Source organism: Nyctereutes procyonoides, unplaced genomic scaffold (genome assembly GCF_905146905.1).
Source record: "Nyctereutes procyonoides isolate TBG_1078 unplaced genomic scaffold, NYPRO_anot_genome, whole genome shotgun sequence".
NCBI classification, from domain to species: Eukaryota; Metazoa; Chordata; class Mammalia; order Carnivora; family Canidae; genus Nyctereutes; species Nyctereutes procyonoides.
The window spans coordinates 46326801-46351516 of record NW_026575043.1 but is presented as its reverse complement, the minus strand read 5'-3'; the positions used below and the strand labels follow the sequence as shown (position 1 = coordinate 46351516).

At 54.2% G+C, this 24716-nt stretch overlaps 1 protein-coding gene across 1 annotated transcript; it reads left to right on the top strand.

Moving 5' to 3' along the window:
- Positions 1–194: 194 nt before the first annotated feature.
- On the top strand, positions 195–24400 carry FOXN4 (forkhead box N4). The gene is made up of 9 exons (XM_055321801.1): positions 195–327; positions 14484–14632; positions 17265–17389; positions 17503–17613; positions 17945–18072; positions 18667–18763; positions 20193–20400; positions 22722–23105; positions 24141–24400. Exons 1-9 carry the CDS (start codon positions 203–205, stop codon positions 24398–24400), a joined length of 1587 nt encoding a protein of 528 aa, XP_055177776.1. The 5' UTR covers positions 195–202.
- Positions 24401–24716: the final 316 nt, after the last annotated feature.

The following is a 24716-nucleotide window of genomic DNA, read 5'->3' as shown; positions in this document are numbered from 1 at the left end:
TCTGAAACCCCGTAGAATTGCCCTGGGAAAGTGACCTGTGATACCCAGAAATCCTTTAGTACTTTCTTTTTCTTTTTTCTTTTCTTTCTTTTCTTTCTTTCTTTCTTTTTTTTTTTTTTTTGAAGTGTTCTGCTACTTGTTTGAGCTCCATCCTTTTGAATTGTGGGAAAACCGGGTTTCTGCCCTGTCCACATCGTCACTGATGGGAGCTTTGTTTTCTGCTTGTCTTTCCCCCAAGGAGATGATAGAAAGTGACATCTCATCCATGATGTCAGGAATTATTCGAAACTCAGGGCAAAATCACCACCCCTCTCCGCAGGAGTACAGGTGAGGGTGTCAGCAATGACAAATGATACTTTTTGAAATTGTTTAAAGTGTTTATGTGCTGTTTATAGTCTCTGCCAGAGAAGTATTGTTATATTAAATTCTGTGACTTTGCAAAAGAGGGAGATCTCAATTTCAAAGTTCGCCTCTCTGAGAGTGTCTAGGCTCGAGGCCTGAGGCCATGGGATCACTAAAACCCTAGTCTTTTGTCTCCTCCAAGAGAGGTCCCCTCCTGGGTGAGAGACGGGAATCCTGGTGAATGTTAAGATGACAATGGCAGCTATTGCTTCCCCTAACAGGGCTCCAGGAAATGCCCCCCAAAACCTTTGGGGGGGGTGGGGGTGGGGGGAATTGGCTTCCATCCTCATGGGATGCTGGAAAAGTTGTGAGTGGTGACTTCTGAATTCTTAGCCTGGCTGTATGACTTTCAGCAAGTCCCTTGCCCTCTCTGGGCCTCATTTACTTGTCAGTTAAGTAACGCTCTTGAATTAAGGTCTCTCCTGGGTCTATATATTTGAGGAATAAATTTGGTGGAGTCTGAGGCCAAAATAAATGATTTCTTGAGACAGGATGAAGTGAGATACAGATGGTGGGGGAAGCCCCACAGAATCCTCCAATCTGTAGAGCTGGAATGGCCTCTAGGGGGTCAACCAGTCCAGTCACTTGCTTTTACAATTGGGGAAACTGAGGCCAAGAAGGGAGAAGGGCTGTCCAAGGTCACACAGCAAAGCGAGGGAGGAGGAGAAAAAGGAATGATCTGGAGTCCCCTCCTAACCCCTCTTACTTGAGCCCCAGAGGCCTGACCTGGTTCCCAGTGCCCTACCCGTCAAGGCAAGCATCGTGTCCATGGGTTGAGGGGGCACAGCTCAGATTATGGAGTGGAGACAGGACAGGGGCTGGCCTGGGAAGAGCAGGCTGTCACCTCGGATCAGCCCTGTTTACCCAGGGGCTGTCTGGCCTCCTGGGGCCACTACCACTCAACCAGCAGTGCCTTCTGGGGTGGACTGCAGCCCCCAATTAGAGGGAGGTTGCTGGCTGAGGGCTGTGGGCCTGGAGGCTGCCTTCTGAGATCCAAATGAAGACACAAATTCAAACAGATATTTGCTGCGAGCTGGCCGTGTATAGATCTGGGACCCCAGATGTGAGCCAGGCATGTGCCCGTGTGCAAGCATCTACTGTATACCCAGCTTGGGAGGCTGCTCTGATGAACCTCCACTGTACAGGTGAAGAACCAAGCAATGAAATGAACTCTTTAACCAAGATCATCCAGCCAAGCACCTCTGGGCTTCCTTCTACTCCCGAAATAATGACAGGTGGAGTGGGGGCAGCATGAAGGCGTTAGAAGCTTGGGCTATAAAACCATTTATGGTCCCAGCTCCTCTGGCAGTGTGGAACAGTCTGAGTGTCCTCATCGATAAAATGGGAATAGAAATAGTACCCATTGATGGAGTTGTTATTATAAAGATTAAATAACAATTCCCAGCTCGGCCACTTGCCAGTTGCATGATTCTGGGCAATTTCACTTCCGAACTTTTAGTTATTTGTAGAGCAGGAATAATACAAGCTACCTCTCCCCGTTTTTTTTTTTTTTTAAGAGTTTATTTGTTTACTCATGAGACGGTGGCGGGGGGGGGGGTGGTGGTGGCGGAGGCAGAGACACAGGCAGAAGGAGAAGCAGGCTCCATGGAGTCCCGACGTGGGACTTGATCCGGGGTCTCCAGGATCAGGCCTTGGGCCGAAGGTGACGCTAAACCGCTGAGCCCCCTGGGCTGCTGCCATCTCCCCATTTTTAAATGCAATATCTATGAAAGTGTCTGGCACCCAGGAGGCACTCAATGTGTGGGGGTGAATCTCCCTCTGTCCTCTTAGCTGGAAGCCCCAGGGGAGAGCCAGTGTTTTCCCATGGGCCAGCTGGAAGAGCTCAGAACCACAGAGTCTGACTGTTGCCTAAAGCGCGCTGTAAAAGCACCAGAGTCAGGGAATCAGGTGGTGAGAGCCACGGCTGCACTGAGTCAGATGTGTGCAAGGTCAGAATCTAGCTTTGGACAAGTCACGTGACTTGCTTTAGTTTCCTTATCTATCAAGTGAGCACGATTAGGGCACATCCCTCATGCAGCTGCCAGAAGGACGGAGTTGGTTTTCTAGAGCAAGAGACACAAACCCGGTAGCTGCTGTTCTGACTACTTAGTTCCATTAAGGGGTCCAGCTTTCTGTGAGAGATGGGGTCTATGGAGGGCCTTCGGGGTGGGGGCTCTGGAGGAACATGGTGGGTGGGGGAGGTCCCTGAATGCAGATTCCCAGGCACTGCCTGGCAGGAGCCCCCACCAGCTCCAAGCCGCAGGGGCCTGGCCAGCCCAGCCCACAAACTGGATGGGGCTCCATGCAAGCTGTTGCTTCCAGAAACAGAGCAGGGCAGGCAGTAGGCTTACCAGTGGGGGGTAAGGAGGGGGGACTGTCCATGCCTACCCAGTTCCCAGACCAGCTGGCAGGGGCAGGCCAGTGGAGCAAGGAGAAGCAGTCCTGTATCAGCACCAGATCCAGAGTTGCCTGGGTGTCCTGTCTTTTTCTGTTTGCACGGATCTGGTGCTTTCTTGTGTCTAATACCTGGCATGTCTGGAAGGCAGAGCAGTAATAAGGATAATTGCAGCTGGTGGTTTCTTAACCCTTCACTACCTGTGCCCGTTTGGCGGATTGAGGAAACCAAGGTTCCACATGATTAACTGGCTTTACATGATGACACAGCTAGTTGTGGGTAATGTGGCACTCCAACCTGAGGCTGTCCCACCCAGACAGTATCATGACACACACACTTTCCGTGCGCTGCTGCCGGAGAGCATGAGGGCTGGAACAGAGTAAGTTGCTCTACCACCGCGAGCTGTGTGACCCTGGACAAGTCACTGTCCCTCTCGGTGCTTCACTTTCTGCATCTGTGAAATGGAGCAATGAGCGAACCCAATTCACAGGTCATTGGGAGGATTCTGCGCTTTCTTCTAGAAAAGGTGTTTGGCCAGGCCTGGGATGGAGTGCTTTCTCATGGAGGGGAGCTTTTATGATCATGCAGCGCCTCCCCGGCCCCTTCCAACCACTCCCATTTTTCTCCCTGAATAATAGCCTAGGAGAAGTTTATGGGCTTCTCATTCCCTCTCTCACATCTCCAGGGAATGGCTCCAAGGACCACTCACGCTGCTGATCCAGCCTGGTTCCAGCCCCCAGGCAGCCCTCCACACAGCCCTCCATCCCAAGGGCCGCCTTTGGCCGTTAGCTATCAATGGCTGTGTGCGGGGAGGGAGGGGGGGGACAGCAGCTGGAGGCTGCCCTGCCCCCCCGGGGGAGCTGTCTCAGAGTCAGTGGCTGGGCCTAGACAGCGAATTGGCAGCAGCCTCCCTGCCTGCGACGCTACGGCCTGGGGCCGGGGCCAGGGGCAGCCCTGACCCTGAGGACAACAGCAACAGCTCACTTGGACGCAGGTTTCCGGTTTCCCTTTGGCTCGGGGCTGGAAGGAAAGTCCTCTTGTTGAGGTTCTGCAGAATAATGAATTACTAAGCACCTACTGTGTGCCAGAAACCCACGAAGCTCCGTAGGAAACACACCATCCTGTTTGATCTTCATAGTAACAACCGTGAAATGGGTGCTGGCATTTTCCCAATTCACAGGCAAGGAGACTGAGGCCTGGCGTCATGACCTGCCCCAGGGCATACATTCAGGAAGGGGTGGAACAGCAGATCAACCACCTGCCCCTAACTTTGGGACTTAATCTGTGAGGTCAGGTCTAACCACCTCCCTTTACAAACTGAGCAACTGAAGCTCCAGAAAAAGAAGGCAAACTGCTGGCTCCTTGGATCCCCACCTTCTCCCAGAGCCATGTCCCTCCCTTAAGATGTGGGCAAAACCCCGTCCTCTCTTTGGACAGTGGTTTTCTCATCATTTAGTGCCAAGCACGTGATAGATACCTAATAAATATGCACTGGGGAGATGGCTGGCTCTCTCCATACCACGTGAGAAATAACATGCCCACGGAAACGTAGGGAGGTTTGTGACGGAGTGATGACAAAGTCCTGCTGTGTGGACCCCCGCAGATGCCACCTGCCTTTCCTCTTGAGCCCCCGCTGAGCTGCGTGGGCGGATGGTTTAACCCCCTTATCGGTGTGGCTCCACCCATCAGTTGTGACCTCCTTGCAGGGGGGTAGTGGGGGCTCCATCTGTCAGGGGCGGTGACAGTCCCAACATCCTTACACCCCTTTCTCCCTCCCGGTGGCCAGAAGCTCCTCAGGCTACCTTGCAGCCAAGGAAAAGAGAGGTCTCCTTCCTGGGGCCCAGCTTTCCTTTGGGGTCTTGGGCTCCACCCTGAAAAACATGTGCACACACATGCATAACCCCACCCCTCTACCCTGCCACCCACCCCCCACCAAGTCCCAGCCAAGTTTTAGAAAGGAAAGATTCTCATTTCCAGACTCTAATCAAATCATTTCATATTACCCTCGCTCGTGGCCCCATTGGGAATTCCCAAGCTTGCTAAACTGCATTTGTTTTTTTTTTCCTGTAAACGGTTACAAAAGATATTACAAAAGATATGTTAGCTAGATAAACACCACCATGAAATCCTTAATCCCTTTCGTGTAAAGGTTGGTTTGGAAACAGGAACAGTTTGTGGTAATGTAACAATTTCCTACTAACCACATCTCCAGGAGGCAGGTAAAACCTTGTTATAATCAGAGCAGAAGTGATGTCCTGGCGCTGCCTGTGCCTCTGCGTTCTGGTCCGCTGGGATGGTGATCCGACTCCCCCAAGACAATATTTGCTGTGGGAACCCCTCCTAGTGACCATGCAAGGCAAGAGGAGAGGAAAGCAGGAACGTGGCTGAGCATCTGCCAGGTGCTGGGTCCTGTCTTATACCTTATCTGATCTTATCCTCACAGCTGCTCTCCGTGGTGGAAATCATTATGATAGTGATTCCATTTTATAGATGGGAAAATTGAGGTGCAGAGGGGTGATTTGCCCGAGATCACATAGGTACAAAGGGGTTGAGATGGCATTTGAGCCGCAAGTGGATGTTCCTTCCACTGCACGATTACTGTAGCGATTCCAAGGAACCCCACAGTAGGAAAGAGGGTTAACTGTGGGTTCTGGACTTAAGCTCTGTAAGCAAAAATCCCTGCAGAAACTGTAATCCATCCACAAATACATGGGGCCCGCTGCAGACGCTGCCAAGCTCTTTAGCAAGTGCTCCATGGAATTTCACCCTTATAGCAACAACAGCCAGTGGCCCTGGGGATCCAGCTCACCTTGGGTGGACAAATATTTATCAAAGAATGAAAGCTGTGCTGGTCACTCTGGGCCTGTAATCAGGTATAAGACAAAGCCATCCCTGACCTCTGGGAGGTTAGTGTCTAGGAGGAAGGGGTAGGCAATGCCTGAGTAAAATTAATGGGTGATCCCAGGTGTCTATGCTATATAGGCATTAATGGCTCTAATCATTCCGGGAATGGAAACACTGGGAGATGGGGAACTGGTCGGGGAGGGCTTCCTAGGGCAGGGGCGTGGCTGAGCCAGACAAGAAATGGATAGAGATGGGGCAATGCAAGTTCTGTTACAGCTGGGCTGGGCAGGGGGTATCCTATCACCTTCTCTTACTCCAACAAGGATGTAATAAATGCCCCCAAGGTACCAGGCCCTGTGCTGGGTGCTGAACAAAATACAGGGCCTCCCAGTCCTTGCTATCTTGGCATGGAACGACTGGAAACCTGTATAAACGAATACCTCCTTGGGAAATGCTAAATGTTCTGCAGACACACGGGAAGGTCCACCAGGGGTCTGGGTAGCTAGAGAATCTCTCGGAGGAGGGAAGATTTAGGCTGAGACCAGAAGCATGGGGAGAGCCAGTTGTGAATGAGTGCACGGGATGGCATTCCTGGCAGAGGGAACAGCATGTGCACAGAGAATTCAGAACGTTTGAGAAAGTCCAAGATAGATGGGTCTGCTAGAGCAGAGGTGATGAGGGCGCCAGGGGCGGGGTGGGAGGCGGCCAGGGCCAGATCGTGGGGGAGGAGCTGGACCCTTATTTCCCTCATGGGTTGTCAGGACAGTGCCAGGTCCTACTGTCTGTTTCGAAAGGCCACTCTTGACTGCTAGATGTTAAATCCATCTATTCCACAAATAGTTGTCTAGCACTTGAGCCAAACACTGTTCCACACCTTTCCTGTGGTTTACCCTTGAGCCAAGAGGCAGGTCCTGTTCTCACCTCTATTCTGCACATTCAGGAAACGAAGACTCTGAGGCATTGAGTTACCTGCCCAAGGACCTCTGTTAGGAGTGGAGCCAGGACTGGAATCCAGGTGTCCCCGGGCTCACCCCTGCAGTGCCCTGCCCTCCTGGCTCAGCTTCCATCCCTCCAGTGACATGGCTGATTGATTAAGGACATTGTTAAGTAATGGTGTCAGCTTGGTCCCCTGGTCCATGTAGGGATGGCAACCATGGACTCCAGTGGTGTCTCCCTTTGCTAGGGCCACCACAGTATCCCCTGAGCAGTGGCCCCGTCACTACGGAGGCACCTAGCAGATACTTCTAAAGATGATGGTGATGATTTACCCTTCCTGCCTACAACCTGATTTATTTCAGCAAAACTGGCAGAGAGACCAAGCAAAGAGGCTCCAAGTACTGTCAGCCCCAGCTCTTTTTGCTTACATGCTGTGTGGCTGAGGGGTACCACTTCCCCCCTCTGAGCCTCAGCTATCCCATTAGTGAAATGGGTTTGCGAAGGAGCCATCCCACAGGCTTCTGAGAGGCGAAGGAGGTACAGACCAAAGAGGGTTGGCAGGAAGGTGGGCACACTAGGGGACAGATCTTCCATCCTTTGCATTCCTAGGTCAATGAGAAAGCTATCCCCACTTCTGTGTGCTTGCCACACAGCCTGGCAACTAGGAGTTCAGGAAATATTTATGGAACGGAGCAGATGCTGAATGTCGGACACTCTGCTGGTGGCTGTGCTGAAGGCAAGCTCTTTAGAAGAGGTTTGTCATCGTGTGAACACCACCATGCAATGTGTGCAGATGAGCTGGGCACCGCCCGCATCATCTCATCCGTCCTTACAACAAACATCCTGTGTGAGATGGGTACGGGCATTCGCATCCCATCGTACAGATGAGCAAACTGAGGCCCAGAGAGGTAGACTACTGCAGACCAGTCTCACAGCTACTAAGTAGCTGGGAAGGATTCAAACCCAGGTCTGCCTGAGCCTGGAGCGGACACTTGTCACCACTACACTGACATGCCCCAAAGAAAGCAAGAGGAGGGTGGTGGAAAGCAGGTAATGACTCGAGTTCCCTAACTGGGATGGGCTCAGAATGGAGCATTGCAGAGGGCTTGGGACTCGTGATGAGCGAACTCATGAGGGCACACAGCTAAGGCATGAAAAAGGATAAGCACACAGTAGGCACTTGGAGAATGTTGGCCAGGCAATTGCACCAATGCTAGAGTAGTCTTGATTTCCCTGGTGCACCGCCTTGCTCCTAACCAGGGTCTCGCCACACACACCCTTCTGCATGCCCCCAACTTCATCTGGCCGTCCCCCACCCCGAGGGGCCCTGCAGGCTGTGTGTCTGTCCCAGTGGCAGCCCCACCGAGAAGGAAGGGGCTCAACCCTGTTCTGTTCCAGATGGAGAAATTGAGGCCCCGGGAGTTGTGCTGGGGCGGGTGCCTGAGGCCATTGGCCAGAGACTGCTAACTACCAACAGGGGTGACGACACACCCCGGGGGTGGAGGTGCATGTGTGTGTCTTAAGAAGAAGAGATGGAAGTGTCCCTATGTGGCGTGGGGAGCCGCTGTGAACTGCTGAGGTCAGAACGGGACTCTGGGGTGCCAGATAGGTGTTTTTATTTTCACTTTGCCCCCAAAGTTCTCCACTCATTTTTTTTAAAGATTTTATTTATTTATTCATGAGAGACAGAGAGAGAGAGAGAGAGAGAGAGAGAGAGCAGAGAGGCAGAGACACAGTCAGAGGGAGAAGCAGGCTCCATGCAGGGAGCCCGATGTGGGACTTGATCCCGGGTCTCCAGGATCATGCCCTGGGCTGAAGGCGGTGCTAAACCGCTGAGCTACTCGGGCGGCCCAAGTTCTCCACTCATTAATGAGGACCCCTGTTGATGACAATTGCCCCACTTGGTTTGAGAAGGACGCACCATCGGGGATCACCTTTGGGACCCCCGAACTCATAGCTGAATCTGAGTTTCAGTAGAAAATTAGATATCACCTGATCTGATGCTAATGAACTAGGATCACATTCTTGGCCGTCACTTTAGGGTGGATGCCATCATTCTTCTCGGTTTATACGCTGAGGTGCAGACCAGGTGACCATCTCCCAGCCAGTGGAACCCTGGTGCACGCGCCTGCGGGTCCATCCTGCGCCGAACCGCTGTCTGCTCTGCCTCCCAGAGCCCAGGCACAAGGAGGGCCCAAGGGGGCCTTTTCTCTGCTACTGCTGCTTTACAGATGGGGACACTGAGACCTAGAAAGGAAGAGGTGCTTGCCCAAGGTGATAGAACTTTGGAAATGTCACTAGAGGGTTTAAAAAGATTTTATTTATTTATTCATGAGAGACACAGGCAGAGGGAGAAGCAGGCTCCTCCTCATGGGGAGCCCGATGCGGGACTCGATCCCAGGACCCCGGGATCACTCCCTGAGCCAAAGGCAGACACTCAACCACTGAGCCACCCAGGTGCCTTGGGCTCATCTTTCATCCACTAGGGGCCTGACCTGTCATCCCCTAACTCCTGCTTGAATGCTCCCATGACAGAGAACTCACTACTTTGTGAGCCGCCTCAGTACAGGACTCTCGTTTTTACAGAGCCCTTCCCTGTAACTTCCCTGCTGGTGGGAGGTAAAGTGGGGGAGTCTTTTATAATAGAAACACACTGAATCGAAAATTCCATGAAATCAGCACCTGAAATTTCCAAACCAAAATCAAATTTCCAATTTTAAGGCAATGTGGAAACACCACAGATTTTTCCATCATGATTAAAAAGAATGTTCCACACCACCACCGCGTAGTAAGAACTTTCCGTGGTGATGGAAATGTTCCAATCCTGTGCTGTCCAATGTGGTGGCCACTGGCCACGGGTGGCCGTTGAACCCTTGAAACGTGGCTGGTGTGATGAAGAAAGCTAATCTGTAAGCTTATTTAATTATAATGGATTTAAATGTAAATGGCCACGTATGGCTTCCTCCTATTGGATAGCACCGTGCTAGAATGTTCTAGAATCCACAGAGCACATTCCTTTAACCGTTCCTTGTGGGGCAAGGAGAAAGGACAGTGGGGTCGTAACCAGCTCTGGCTCTGGCTGGAGGACACTACACAGGCCTTTTTCTCCCTGGCCTCAGTGTCTCCATCTGGTAAATGGGAAGATGGTCATGATAACCATACCTGCCTGATCAGGCTGGACACAGAGCAGGGACCCACCCACCCCAAGCCGTGTCCACAGGCTTTTTTATAACATTAAATAAAATTAAGCTGGGCCTTTCACCCCTGCCTGGCCCTGGGGAGGGCGGTGGTGGGAGAAGAGGCATCTGGAAGGCTGGGTCTCTTTGTTCACTTGTCTAATCCGTGAGGACTTATGGAGCACCTACTGTGTGTCCAGCCCTGTAATCTGGGGGTGCAGGCTCTGGGGGTGCAGCTCCTCCCTCAGCGGGTACAAGGTTCTCTGCTTCAACATCAGGTTCTTCTGGGGCCACCTGCACCCGGCAGTGGACTCAGCACTGGTCCTGGCCTCCTCTCTGCCAAAACTGGGGATCCCTGAGAGCTGTGGGGTGCAGCCCATGTCTTGGAGATACCTCCTTGCCCAGAAACTGAAAAGAAAGACCTAGACAGAATGAGCAGGAGGGGTCTTGGGAGACCCCAGGACAGTGAGGCCGGATTTTGCCTTTTCCTTTGAATTGCAAATGTCCAGTCCTTTCCCAGCAGAGGGGAAACCCACTCAGGAGAGTGATACAGTGTCGCGCGTATACACACCCCAGGAAGGAATCCCAGGCCCCCGCAGATGGCAGATGTCCCACAAAGCCATGTCACCTCCACCGCTTCCACCAGGCCAGGCCTGAGGGCGGGTACACGCTATCGCTGCGATCATTACCCCTTGGACCCATCCTACGGGTGGGACAACTGAGGCTGGGCATGAAGTGCCCTTCCAAGGGGCTACGGCTGGGATGCCAGAGTGGTTTCTGAGGACCTGGGGTTCACGCCATTGAAAATGAGGCGCTAGGAGAGAGCAAGAATGGGGCACATTCTTGCATGGGCAAGAGGGAGGTCCAGCAGAGGGAGCAGGGCCTAGCCACTGCCCCTCCACCAAAAGGAGCCCCAAACCCCCAAGGAAGAATGAGGACCAGGCCTGTGTCAGAAGCTGAAGGTGCACTGCTTCATGTGCTTCTCAGAACAACCCAGGGAGATATGGACAGAGATTCTCCCATTTTCCAGATGAGAAAATGGAGGCTCAGGGTAACTTATCTGAGGTCTCCAGGGATCATCAGGACTTGAATCCAGATCTGTCCAGTCAAAGCTTGGGCTGTGCCCAAGACCCTGTTACACCACCTCAGGGCTGTCCTTCCCCCGGAGCTTTGCTGGGAGGTGCTCAAAGGTAGAACCCCGGGCTCTGGGCTGGGTCTTGAACTCTACATTCGAACCAGGTCCTGGGTGATGCTGGGATACACAGCCCCACCTGAAAGCCCCAGGATCATGGGAGGAGGGCATCACCCCCAGGGGACAACTAATTCTCTGCCTGTTGTGCCACAGGAACAGCCTCAGACTGGAGCAGAGACCTGGGTTCGAGTCCTGGTCTGGCCTTAGCTTCCCTCTCTGTAAAGTGGGCGTGGCCCCTGCCCCTGTCCTCAGGCTGTGGCAAGGACTCAGGGAGGCAGAGGGTGGCTCCATGAGTGCCTAAAGTGCTGGATGTGACAGCCATTGTCACACTGTTCTCTGGGTTGGTAGCCGGGGGTCAGCTGATTTCAACCAGCCAAGCAGGCATGTAAGTGGCACCCCTGTGTGCAGGGACACAGGCTGATCCAGGGCTCAGGGCCAGCCCTCAGTGATCCCACAGGCGGGGTGGGGGGCAGAGAGATGGCAGCGCGAACTCACTGGCCCTGGCAAGGCGCAGGGAGCAGCCAAGATGCAGAGGGGTCCCTGAGCTTGGGGTTGGGTGACAGAGACTTCCCAGGGAAGCCACTCCTGGGCTGGAATGAGCCCGCACGGGCAGCCAGGAGCCCTAGCCCTGGCCTTGCTCTGGACTATGAGTTGGAAGCAAACTGCTTCCCTTCTAACCTCAGTTTCTCCATGGGTCAAATGAGGGGTGGGGTCAGATGATGTCGGCAGGGACTTTGGCAGGAAGAGGCCAGGAGACGATCTGCAGTGAGCCTCCAGGGGTGGGCACTGTTTGGGTGGGGGCTAAGGCATGGCAGTGGAACCGTGCTTGGGTGTCCCAGCGGGGGGCAGGGGGAGCGAACACCGGGTGGCCGCAGTAGGCGTTGGGGTGAAGTCGGGGGTGAAGGAATGGGGAGCCAGGCGGGACACACAAACAGCAGGAAAGAAAAGACCTGGAAGCACCATCAGAAGAGCACGGCTTCCTCGGCCCCTCTGTGCACTCAACGGCCTCGTCACCTTATGTGATCCTCACTTCGTGGGGAGACAGGCTCTGGGCATTTAAGTGACTGCTCGGGGGTCTCAGTTTCTCTACCTGTAAAATGGGGAGAGCACGTGGCCTTGGGTCTGGCATACAGGAAGCGTCAATAAATGGGAGCCACAGGTGCTTACAGCAATAGAGGCAGATCTGCGAGACCTCGGAGCCCAAGCTCCGATGTACTTCCTTCCAGTCCTCTGGGGGCCTGGCTAATATTTTTAACATTAATATTGGCCCGAATGCTGATGACAGCTAAGTGAGACGCCGTTCCAAGGGCTTGACGTGCAATCATATGCTTAATCCCCACGACACCCTATGAGAGGAAGTGTTATTAGCCCGATTTTACAAATGAAAAACGGAGGCTCAGAGGGGTCCAGTCAGTGGCCCTGGCACAAGGCAAGTGGAGACTAGGGTTAGACCCCAGAGCCCAAGCTCTTAACCGCCCTGGGCACTATCAGCCAGAGTCCCCTGCCGCCAGAGATCTTGCTGGCACCCAGGAACCCAGTTTGTTTACAAGCCTGCCACCACCATTCAGGGGCCTTGGTGGGGCCGCGCCTCAGAAACCTGCCGGCAGTGGCTCACCTCCGTGCCTCCCAGATGCCCCAGCGCCAAACGGAGCAGCAGGGGCAGTGGGGAGCTACAGCAGGTGACGGAGCAGGAGCAGGGTCGCACCGCCAAGCTCTGGGAGGCCGGCCAGTCATGTGGCGGGTGGGGACTGGCCAGACGCCCCCCACGGCGGGCAGCACACCGGGCCCTGCCCCTCGGTCTACCCCATGGTCTCCACGGGCCCAAGGGGACAGATGGCAGCGCCCAGGCCTGGGCCGTGGCTGTCACTCGCCTGATGAGTTACGAGCAGGCTGAAGGAGTGGCAGCCCAGGGTGGGGGGGCTGCAAAAACAATTGCACAGAGACCCCGGGACAATGGGGGCCACGTGCCACGGGGGCAACAGTCGTTTGTCGCATAATGGGCCTCCGGGGGACAGCAGCCAGGCCAACTGCTGCTGCTGACACGGCCGGCCGGGTTTTCAAATCGTTTCCAGGCCCTGTTTTCCTACAAGGCAGCCAATCGCTGGGGCAGCTGGACGGTCACCTGATGCCAGCTTGGTGGGCTGAGGGCCCAGGCCCGGCGACAACGAGCAGTTGTGGCCATGGCAACGCTAATTGTGGCCCTAAAACACAAGGAAAGAGAGAGCGGGTGAGGTGGGAAGGAGTGGGGAGAGAGAGAGAGGGAGAGAGAGACAGCGAGACAGGAGACAGAGCCCGAGCTGAGGTGGCCCGTGGGTGGCAGAGGCAGATGCCCCACCATGATCCCCTATCCTGTGCATCACAAAGCCATTTATGTCTCCCCCTTTCTGTGAAGCCCCCAAGACACTTATTCTCAAACCATGGTGCTCAGAATCGAGCCTGTGGGCCCCTGGGCCACACACCAGACAGCCCCTGACCCCCGAGGGGGGCAGGCACGGTGGGTCTGGCGTGGGCTCCAGGCTACTTTGCAGCAAGCACCTCATAACATGGACAAGGTACTGCTGTGGGGCCCGGTGTCCTCGCAGCCGTGTGGCAAGCATGACTTCAGGGGTGCTGGGGAGTCACACTTGCCCCATGCCAGGGTACCTGCCTGCCCTCCTCGTGGGCAGCCTTTGTCTTTCCGTGGAGGGTGTTTTTGCTCACGGGTCTGTTGGGGGGGTGTCAGGCATGGGTTCCACATGGCATCTCCAGGGGCTGTCTGTTCAGCTTGGGTTCCGGCCCCACCACTTCCTGTTACATGTGGCTTTGGGCAAGTGACTTGGTGCTCTGAGCCTCAGTCTCCCCATCTGTAAGAGGAGGATATGGGTGTATCCGGGGGATGTGGGTGTATCCTACCTCTCAGGGCTGCTGTGGGGATTGAACGGGATTGAAAAGGACTGTGCCCATGTGCCCAGAGCCCTGTGCCTCAGTTTCCCCAATCTGTAAAATGGGAATGATGATCATACTACCGCTTGCCTCATGGGGTTGACCAGGAGTGTTTTAATTTTTTTTTTAATTTTTATTTTATTTATGATAGTCACACAGAGAGAGAGAGAGGCAGAGACACAGGCAGAGGGAGAAGCAGGCTCCATGCACCGGGAGCCTGATGTGGGATTCGATCCCGGGTCTCCAGGATCACGCCCTGGGCCAAAGGCAGGCGCCAAACCGCTGCGCCACCCAGGGATCCCTGACCAGGAGTGTTTAATGGCTTTACTACCTCTGAAGGACTCGACACGGTGTCTGGCACATAATAAGTGCTCAACAAACCTTAATGTTTATTGTTTTGGGGGTAGGGGCTAAGGTAAGATGTGGTCAGTGAAGGAATGATTTGAGGATGTCTGATCTGGCTGCCAAAGGGGGGATCCTGCGACCATGCGGAGCCCAGGGGAAGGGCAGATTAGGGCAACTTGGGGAGGAGGGCTAGGGGGTGATTCCAGAGATGGGGGGACCAGAAGCCAGCCTGAGCTCCCCGCTCCGCCCGAGCTCCTGCCCCTCCCTGCAGGCTCCTGGCCACCACCACCAGCGATGATGACCTGCCCGGGGACCTGCAGTCGTTGTCCTGGCTCACGGCGGTGGACGTGCCACGGCTGCAGCAGATGGCGAGTGGCCGTGTGGACCTGGGGGGTCCCAGTACACCACACCCACACCCAGGTAGGCCCAGGGGCTGGGTCGGGGGGACAGGGTGGTGTGCAGGGGTGGGGCAGCGCCCAGCACTGCCACCTACCAGCTGTGTGGCTGTGGCCACGTCCCTCTCTCTTACTCTCTCTGCCCCTGTTTCTGCATCTGTGAAATGTGACTGATTATACGTTCCTCAGAGGAATGTGGCTCATTCATTTGCTCACCACCGTGTGCCAGGCGCTGTGTGAGCAAAGGTTTCAGGGAAGAGTAAAGACCACCCTGCCCCTACCCTGCTACGTCTTGAACATCTAAAGCGGTTGGCAAACGATGGCCCGTGGACCCCATGCAGCCTGCAACCTGCAGCCTGCGTTCTGTATAGCCTTTGTGTTAAGAATGGTTTTACCTTTTCCAAGGGCTGTAAAAAAAACCAGAAGACAGAAGCCATATGGCTGGCAAAATATTTCCTATCTGGCCCTTTACAGAAGAAGTCTATGGAAGCCTGATCTTCAAAGAGATAATATGTGGAAGGTGCTGAAGGTCCTGGCACACAGCAGGTGCTCAATAAATGGCAGCCAGTTGCAGTCATAGCACAAGTGGGCTAAATATTTAGAGACATAAAGTGTTGAAAACAATCATCACAGTACATCAAAAGTACCAGTAGTTAAAAAATTAGTGTCTAGGAGTATTTATTTCATTGAACAAATTATTCTTGGCCAAAACATTTATAGCAGGGGTCAGCACACTCATTCTGTAAAGGGCCAAGTAGTAAATATTTAGACTTTGTAGGCTATATAGTCTCTGTTGAAAGTGTTCAGGATGCCTGGGTGGGTCAGCAGTTGAGCATCTGCTTTTGGCTCAGGTCGTGATCCCGGGGTCCTGGGATCGAGTCCCTGTATCAGGCTCCCCGCGGAAAACCTGCCTCTCCCTCTGTCTGTGTCTCTGCCTCTCTCTCTGTGTCTCTCATGAATAAATTAAAAAAAATTTATTTTAAAGTGTTCAGCTGTGTCCCTGTAGTATAAGCCCACCCCTAGACAAGGTAAATGAACAGTCGTAGTTGTGTCCCAGTAAAACTTTATTTACAAAAACATGCCACAGGCTGGATTGGGCTTTGCTGGCCACAGTTTGTCAAACCCTGATCTAGAACCTCCAGCTCTATGACCTTGGGTAGGTACTTTCCCTTCTGACCCATTTCCTTAGGTCAGATGAAAGGCTAGCAGAGCTACCCTCCCCAGGTGTTGAAAAGATTCAATGCCCAAAGGACGTCGTACCTGCAGTCGGTGTTGTATGGCACACAGCAGACAGGAACCGTGAAAGAAGGCAGCCTCCCTTCTCCACTGTGTGGCTGCACACCTCCTGCGCTCCTGTCTCTATGCCAGTGTTGGGAGCCCTGAGTCCTGCAAGCCGTGGTCCTCGTTCTCAGGGAGCTGAGGGTCTCTGATCAGAGAGAGGGCAAGGCAGACAGACCAAAGGCGCAATGGAGGAGCGTAGGTGGTGGCCTGGGCTCAGAGGAGAGCTGAGAGACCCAGAAGGCTTCCTGGAAGAGGTGGCCCCAGGGCAGGATCATCTTGCAGGTCAACTTTGTTCAACCTAGAAGGGAGCCCCAAATCAGAATGGTTCAGTGAGGGTCTGGGATAGATGAGCAACATCTGTCACAGGCCTAGGACTGGATGGCTGGCGTGCAGGCGTGTGTGCATCTGCCAGTTCTGAGCACCCCCTCGGCAGGGGAGCTTGGCAGAAGGGAGAGGAGGGGGCACAGCGGCAATCAGAGCTAAGCCTAGTGGCACTGGGGAACCCAGGCGCCATTCTAAGGAGGAGAGATGAATAATGAATCGATGTTTTAGCCTCATAATGGACAAGAACTAAGATATTAATGATACCACTATTATTTGTTATCGACTCATATATTTTTTTAAAGTCTTTTTTTTTTTAGGACTTTTATTTATTTATTCATGAAAGGCACAAAGAGAGAGAGAGGCAGAGACACAGGCAGAGGGAGAAGCAGGCTCCATGCAGGGAGCCCGATGTGGGACTCGATCCCGGGACCCTGTTTTCACAGCCTGGGCTGAAGGCAGGCACTAAACCGCTGAGCCACCCGGGCATCCCTCGACTCATATATTTTTAAAGATTTTATTATTTATTTATTTATTTATTTATTTATTTATTATTTATTTATTTATTTATTCATGAGAGACACAGAGAGAGGCAGAGACACAGGCAGAGGGAGAAGCAGGCTCCCCATGGGGAGCCCGATGGGGGACTCAGTCCTGGGATCCCGGAATCAGGACCTGAGCTGAAGGCAGTCGCTCAACTGCTGAGCCACCCAGGTGCCCCTGTTATCAATTCATATTAAGGTGTCGGTGGGGTAGCCAGCAACGTGATAAGTACCCACAGACATCACCTCGTTTAAACCCCACAACTTCACACATGGGTGATCTGTGTAGCTCCGCCACGCAGATGGGGAACCTGAGGCTGGCCCCAGGTCACACAGCCGGTAGAGCCCAGGTTCACCACTACACTCCAGGTAGTGGTTTGCGAAGCACCTGCTATGCACCTGGCCCCCAGGCCGGGGGCAGGCTCCGTCCTCTGGAGGTGTCCCAGGTGAGCCACTCTGCCTGCTGGCGCCCTTCTGCCAGCGCAGTGGTGTCTCTGTGCTTTCCTTTTGCAGGTGCCTTGGCCAGAGCGGCTGACCTGCATGTGGGAGCCACGCCGGGTGCACTGCTCCACGGCCCAGCCGGCATGGCCCCCCCGGGCCTGCTAGGCCTGGGCCCCCTAGCCAATCACGGAGCCAGCGTAAGCACCCATCCCTCGGGTCGGGGAGCTCGAGCGGGGGTCCTCCAGGGCTGGGGTGCCCCTCCTCACCCTGACCTCCGTCTCCTTGTCTCCTCGTCTTACGGCCCTTGCAGATGAACCAGATCCCCGTGGGGGGCCAGCCCTCATCGGGCCTGCAGGACCCACGACAGCTGTATTCACCTGCCTCCCAAACACAGTTACCGCTCCCCCCAGGTGGCCAGCAGGTACCTAGAGCTTGTGGGCAGCCCTGGACTCGGAGACATATGTCCCTGCCTTGGGCTGGCGGGGGGAGGGGGGCGCTCGCTGAGCCTCAGTTTACTTCCCTGCAACTTGGGGCTAGCATTCAGTGCCCGTGCGTTCAGTTCCCTAAAACTCCTGCAGGGAGCAGACAGGATTGTCCCTTGGGGCCGTTGACCTCACATCTTGCTAAACAGCGTCTCCTGGGGGAAGGGGGCCCTCCTGTGAGTGGCTTATTCTCTCTCTCCCTCTCTCTCCTCTCTTTCTCTCTCGCCTCTCTCTCTGCCACGCTCGCTCGCCCGCCCTGCCCATGGCAAGTGCCCGCCTGTGGGCCTGTATGGCTCCCCGTTTGGAGCACGGCCTCCCTACCCCCAGCCCCGCATGGCTGTGCACTCATCTCAGGAACTGCACCCCAAACACTACCCCAAGCCCATCTACTCATACAGGTGAGGTCCAGGGTGGGCCGGGGCTATGAGGGGCTCGGGGAGGAGGGGTAGGGACTGCCCTTAGGACAGCTCAGACTTGTAAGGGGGCGCTTTTCATCCCCCTAGGTGTGACCTGCTCTGGGAAGGACCATCATGGGCTCCATCAGCCCCCAGGGTCGAGAATGAGCCCGATGCTCCATGCTGTCACTCACAAACTGTGTGGCCTTGGGGAAGTGGCCTGGCCTCTCTGAGCCTCAGTTCCCTCTAATGTAAAAAGACATCAACATAATAACATTGTGTCCCTCCCGAGATTTGAGTGGGTGGCAGGCAGTAAGCAGCCTAGTTAAAGTCTAAAGGCCTGTAGACATTAATTATGGGGAAGGGTCAAAGAGAGGAGAAGAGTTTTCTCAAATTGGTCCTGCTGTCCGAGCTCAGGGTCAAGGCCAAGGTCAGGGAGTGGGAAAGATGTTGGGCCAGAGAAAGATACCAGAGCTGAAACCGTTTGGGTATGGAAGGGCTGGTGGGGTCAAGCAGGGCAGACTTCCTGGCAGAGGGGGCCTTGGGCCGCCAGCCCAAGACACCTTCACACCGGCCTGCTCCACCCTTTGCCTCCAGCTGTCTGATCGCCATGGCCCTGAAGAACAGCAAGACAGGCAGCCTGCCTGTGAGTGAGATCTACAGCTTCATGAAGGAGCACTTCCCCTATTTCAAGGTGAGCAGCCCCAGCCTGGGGTAGGGCCGTGCCCGAGCTGCTCTGGCCTCTCCCTCAAACTGCCAGGACCCAGGACTGGCCCCAGGCCAAACTGGGCCACCATGTTAGGTCCCCAGTTACGTCCACAGGCGCCTGGCCCTGGGCATTCACACAGACGAGGGCAAAGAAATCCAGAAGGAGAAGAGGGCATTTGAGCTGGGCCCTGACCAGGAAAGGAGTTCACCAGGCTTCCTGGGGGGTGGAGGGGAGGCAGAGGGTAGAGGGGCCAACCTGGTTACTCAGCATGGATCGGTAAGACACGCGGATGCAGAACCCAGACTTGGCCAGAGCTGCTGCCTCTCTGAGCCTCGCTTTGCTCCTCTGTAAGGTGGGGACAATAACTCCCTCTGGCCAGGCCCATGAGGGCTCTGGGGGTCAAGGGCCCTGGCCGCTCCGGGCACATGGCGGGCCATAGGTATCGTTATTTTTGTTGGCATCAATCCCCAACGAGTAGCAGGCGGGCAGAGGGGACCAAGCTGCAGGGTCCCTGGCTTAGTGCCCTTTTTTGTTTTTTTTTTAATTTTTTTTAAAATTTATTTATTCATGATAGTCACACAGAGAGAGAGAGAGGCAGAGACACAGGCAGAGGGAGAAGCAGGCTCCATGCACCTGGAGCCCGACATGGGATTCGATCCCGGGTCTCCAGGATCGTGCCCCGGGCCAAAGGCAGGCGCCAAACCGCTGCGCCACCCAGGGATCCTGGCTTAGTGCCCTTTAGCAGAAATATTGCAGACAGGGGAGTGTGCGTGGAGGGAGAGGGATAGAATGTGAGGTGCCCTTAGGATCTGGTTACCTGACAATAAAGTGGGAGCCTTTAAAAATGATTGGCTTCAGGGATCCCTGGGTGGCGCAGTGGTTTAGCGCCTGCCTTTGGCCCGGGGCGTGATCCTGGGGACCCGGGATCGAGTCCCACGTCAGGCTCTCTGCATGGAGCCTGCTTCTCCCTCTGCCTGTGTCTCTGCTTCACTCTCTTTCTCTGTCTCTTATGAAGGAATAAATATATAAAATCTTTAAGAAAATAAAAATAAAAGTAAAAATGATTGGCTTCCAATGTGCTGGGCCAGCTATCCGCATGTTAGCATCCTGTCTCTTTCTTGCTTCCTGAGTAGGAAAGAAAGGGGAGTTCGGCATCCTTGGGCCTGTTCCCAAGTAGTGACTAACTGTTGCCTGGAGCTGACGTGCAGCTGCCCCTTTAATGGGGCCCAGGGGGCCGGGCCCTCTGTTTGCCACAGTCCGCACCAGTCTCTCTTGTCTTCCCAACTCAAGGCTGGGTGGTGGACAGCCCTGCCCTGCCCCTCAAGGCCTGGGTCATTGAGATCCCCCCGAAGAGGAGGGGCTCATAGGGCGGTCTCTGAGGGGGATCTCCTGAGTGTCCCATCTGTCCCCACAGACGGCTCCCGACGGCTGGAAGAACTCCGTGCGGCACAACCTGTCGCTGAACAAGTGCTTCGAGAAGGTGGAGAATAAGATGAGTGGCTCCTCGCGCAAGGGCTGCCTCTGGGCCCTGAACGTGGCCCGCATCGACAAGATGGAGGAGGAGATGCACAAGTGGAAGAGAAAGGATCTTGCCGCCATCCACCGGAGCATGGCCAACCCCGGTGAGGCCTAGACATCCCCGCCACCCCCCCCCCACACCCACGCCACCCATCACGCAGCCAGCCCGGCTCTGCCTGGACCTGCCCAGCCCGCCACGAGTCCTGGCCTCGATGGTGGGGACATGGGCGCCTGGTGAACTTCCCTCCTTTCCTCCTGGGCCCTCCCTGGGGCTGGTCAGAGGCCTGTGAAACGCTGTTCAATCTCCCTGAGCAACCCCGAGTTTCTCACAGAGAAATGCCCAACTGAGCACCCACGGGATGACATCACCTTCTTACCTTTCTTATCGCACTGGCATCAGGTTTCAAAACAATACAGTCATAGTAACACCCAGGGTGGGCTAGGATGTGGAGAAACAGGCACCGTCATACATAATGAGTGGGATTCTGAGGTTAAGCTTTTCCAGGGCAAAGTCATATAACAGAGCCCTGCAAACCTTGCCCCATTTTCTTCGGTCCAGTTATTTTACTTCTGGCAACGTATGTGGAGGATGAAAAAGAATTTCAACAGAAGGTTTACAAAGTCATTCGTCACAGAATTTTTTCTAATAGTAAGAAAGTTGAAAGCAATCTAGACATCCCACAATAGGGGATTAGTTAAATAGATATAATGTCCATACAAGGATTGATTAGAGACAAAAATATTTTTGGAATAGAAAGAGATATTCCCAATACAATAAGTGAAAAAGACCATATATCACAGCCTAGTCATATTTCAAACTGTGTATATTAAGTGCACACATATGTTTATATACGTGTGTGTATCCACTCACGTGTGTATGGATCCTTATGTGTACACACACACACACACACACACACACGAACGACACACATACACACAGACTAGAAGAAATATACCTAACTCTTGACTGTGAATGAAGAGACCACTGATAATTTTTATATTCCTCACATTTCTGTATTTTCCAAATCTTTAACCCTGCTCACGAATCACTTTCATATTAGGAAAAAATATTGCATCTGCTTTTTTTTTTTTTTTTTTATTAAGAGATGTGAAGGGGAGGGACATACAGGTGACATCTGCATGGAGAATGTCAGATGGGAGGCTAATTATCCACCCAGCCTCAGGAACATTTGGCCTGACTCCGTGGGGATCATCATGTTTGAGGTGTGGGTATAAAGGAGGATTGGAATATAGCTCAGAGATGAATTCAATAAAGTGGGGAAGAGGAGACCATGGAGCAATCCCATAGGCCCTTGTGGGGGGAGCATCCAGGGACACTCGCCCCTCAGAGAGCACTGGGGTCTGGCTTAAGACCCAGTGCTAGTCCTCATTCATTCATTCATTCAAGATTTTATTTATTTATTCATAAGAGACATAGAGAGAGGCAGAGCCAAAGACAGAGGGAGAAGCAGGCTCCCTGTAGGGAGCCCGATGCAGGACATGACCCCAGGACCCCAGGATCACAACCTAAGCCAAAGGCAGATGCTCAACCACTGAGCCACCCAGGTGCCCACAGTCCTACACATTTAATGTAAAATCTTGGGCAGGCCATTTCACCTTCTAGGTTCTAAGTGTCCTCTTTTCTTTTTTATTTATTTTTAAAAACATTTTGTTTATCCATTTGAGAGAGAGAACACGAGCAGTGGGAGGGGGGCAGAGGGAGAGGGAGAAGCAGACTCCCCACTGAGCAGGGTTCCTGATGTGGGGCTTGATCCCAGGACCCTGGGTTCATGACCTGAGCTGAAGGCAGACGCTTAACCAACTGAGCCACCCAGGCACCCCTAACCTAAGTGTCCTCTTTTCTAGAATAGGTACCAACCTAAATAGGTCCTGGAACCCTAGTGGTCCAGGCTCAAATTGGTATTACCTTCAAGGAGACGCAAAAGCCAACCACCAAAAATAATTTCAGAGTAATGATCTGTCTTGTTTATAACCGATAGCATTAAGGAGAATCCGACTTTTAACCCACAGTAATACTTCTTAATGCCTCTTTAGTAGCAAGAAGTGGCTAGGACCCCTTGTGTGTTAATAAATTTTATCCTGGTGTCGTGGGACTTGTCATCTCTGCCTTCCCTCCTCTTGCAGAGCTGTCAGCCTCAAGTGAAGTCCTGGGGCTAAAGCGCTGTCCCAGTGAGAGGAGCTAGTGTTATCATCTGAGGCTCCTTCATTCCTTAAAGACCCTACACAGCAATCTGAGATCTCATGACATGTCCGCAATGACACTGTGTCAAGTGTACAGTGCCCTCTCATAGATGAAGAGACTGAGGTTCAGAGAGTCCGAGGGGATTGCTAGGGTTACATGCATGGTACCATTGGGGCCTGGGAACTTCAGGGTGGCTTCTGAGGACCTTTCCCTTGCCTGCAGAGGAGCTGGACAAGCTGATCTCGGACCGGCCAGAGAGCTGCAGGCGGCCTGGCAACCCCGAGACCCCTGTGCTGACTCATGCCACCACAGTAGCCATGGCCCATGGCTGCCTGGCTGTCTCCCAACTTCCACCCCAGCCACTGATGACTCTGTCCCTGCAGTCAGTCCCCCTGCACCACCAGGTCCAGGCCCAGGCGCATCTGGCCCCAGACTCTCCCGCCCCGGCCCAGACCCCACCCCTGCATGCCCTGCCAGAACTGAGCCCCAGCCCCCTGCCCCACCCTGCCATGGGAAGGGCCCCTGTGGACTTCAGCAACATCGGCAGCGACATGAGCACTGAGGTGGACTCCCTGGACCCCAGCATCATGGACTTTGCTCTTCAGGGTGAGGCTGGAAGAATGGGGATGGGGGGAGAGGAGGGGAGGGAAACTGGACAGCCAGAAAGATGGGGGAGGGCCAGGGAGAGGAGGTCGGCCAGACTTTACCCCTCCATTCCATCCGTGGGCAAGTCCTTCCCAACCTCCTCATGACAGCGAATTACAGCAAGCATTTCATGAGTGCTTACTGTATACCAGGCCTCGTGCCCAGCACTTCCTAGCCATCACCCCCCAACCCACCCTGCCACAACCCTGGGAGGCCACTGCCATTTCATGTCCTCATTCTGCTGCTGAGGATACCGACACAGAGAAGTGAGGCCACTGGCCCAAGATCACCAGCTAGTAAGTGGCAGAGCCGGGATCACAACCCAGATCTCTTTGACCCCCAATGTTTACTCAATAACTACTCTAACTTGCATGTGCCAACCTCAGCCCAGGTCACGGTTTGACCCCCGCCTGCCACACAGTCCTGCTTGACACACAGGAGCCGAGCAAATGAATGGACAGACGAGGGAGGTGCCTCGTGTTTCATCCATTCATGCCATGGGCGCCCCTACTGTGTGCCAGCCCATGGCCAAGAACTGTCTGCCCTCCAGGAGTTCCGTGTCTAGAGAGGGAATGGACTGGTTAGCAGGTTGGTTAGCTAGCTAGGGAGCGAGTTACTTAAGGCCTTTAAATGGATATATCTATCTGGCCCTCCCTGCCTGTCCCCCTGATTATTGTTTGGGGAAAGTGTTGTGTTGTCCCCTGGCTGTGCCATGATGGGACACCTGAGAGAGCGAGTCAGTGCTTGCCACACATGCCCCTGAGGAAGCCTCAGGAGAAGGGAGGGTCTCTGATTGGCTCCATTTCATCCCGAGGAGCCTGAGGCTCTGTGACAGAAGCGACATTCCCAGGGATGGAACTTGGCTTCTCCACACCCCCCCTGCAAGACCCGACTTTGAACCCCACACACGGTCTTTGCCTCCTCCTTAAGATCGGATTCAAACTCAGGTCTGTTTGACACGAAGCCAGCTCACTCAAATGCCTTTGTCTTTGAAAGGGAACCTCTGGGAGGAGATGAAGGACGGGGCCTTCAGCCTGGACGCGCTTGGCGCCTTCGGAGACTCGCCCCTGGGCTGTGAGCTGGGGGCGGCGGGCCTGACCCCCGCCTCTGGTGGCAGCGACCAGTCCTTCCCAGACTTGCAGGTGACGGGTCTCTATGCCACGTACTCAACCCCAGATGGTGTGGCCACATCAGCCACCTCCTCCTCCTCCCAGTACCTGGGCGCCCCAGGGAACAAGCCCATCGCCCTGCTCTGAGGTGACGGCTTCACCTGCCCGCAGCACTGGGGCCCGGGCAGGAGCTCATGGAGCCTGTGTTCCTGGAAGCAAGGCCCCTTACATCCTGTTGGCACCCCTGGGCCTCTCACACCTCCACGGGAGGCCTCTGGGGCCTCCCCCAGTCAGAAGAACAGAGGAGAGTGGACAGGCATTCCAGCTTCCCAGACCCCGATGCTCCTCCCAGAGAGTGACACCTGAAAACGAGATTTCTCCGGCCTGCAGCCCCGCTGGGCTCCTGAAAGGACCCGCAGCCCCCTTTGAGATGGGACGCACTGGTGCGCCATGGAAACCCTCC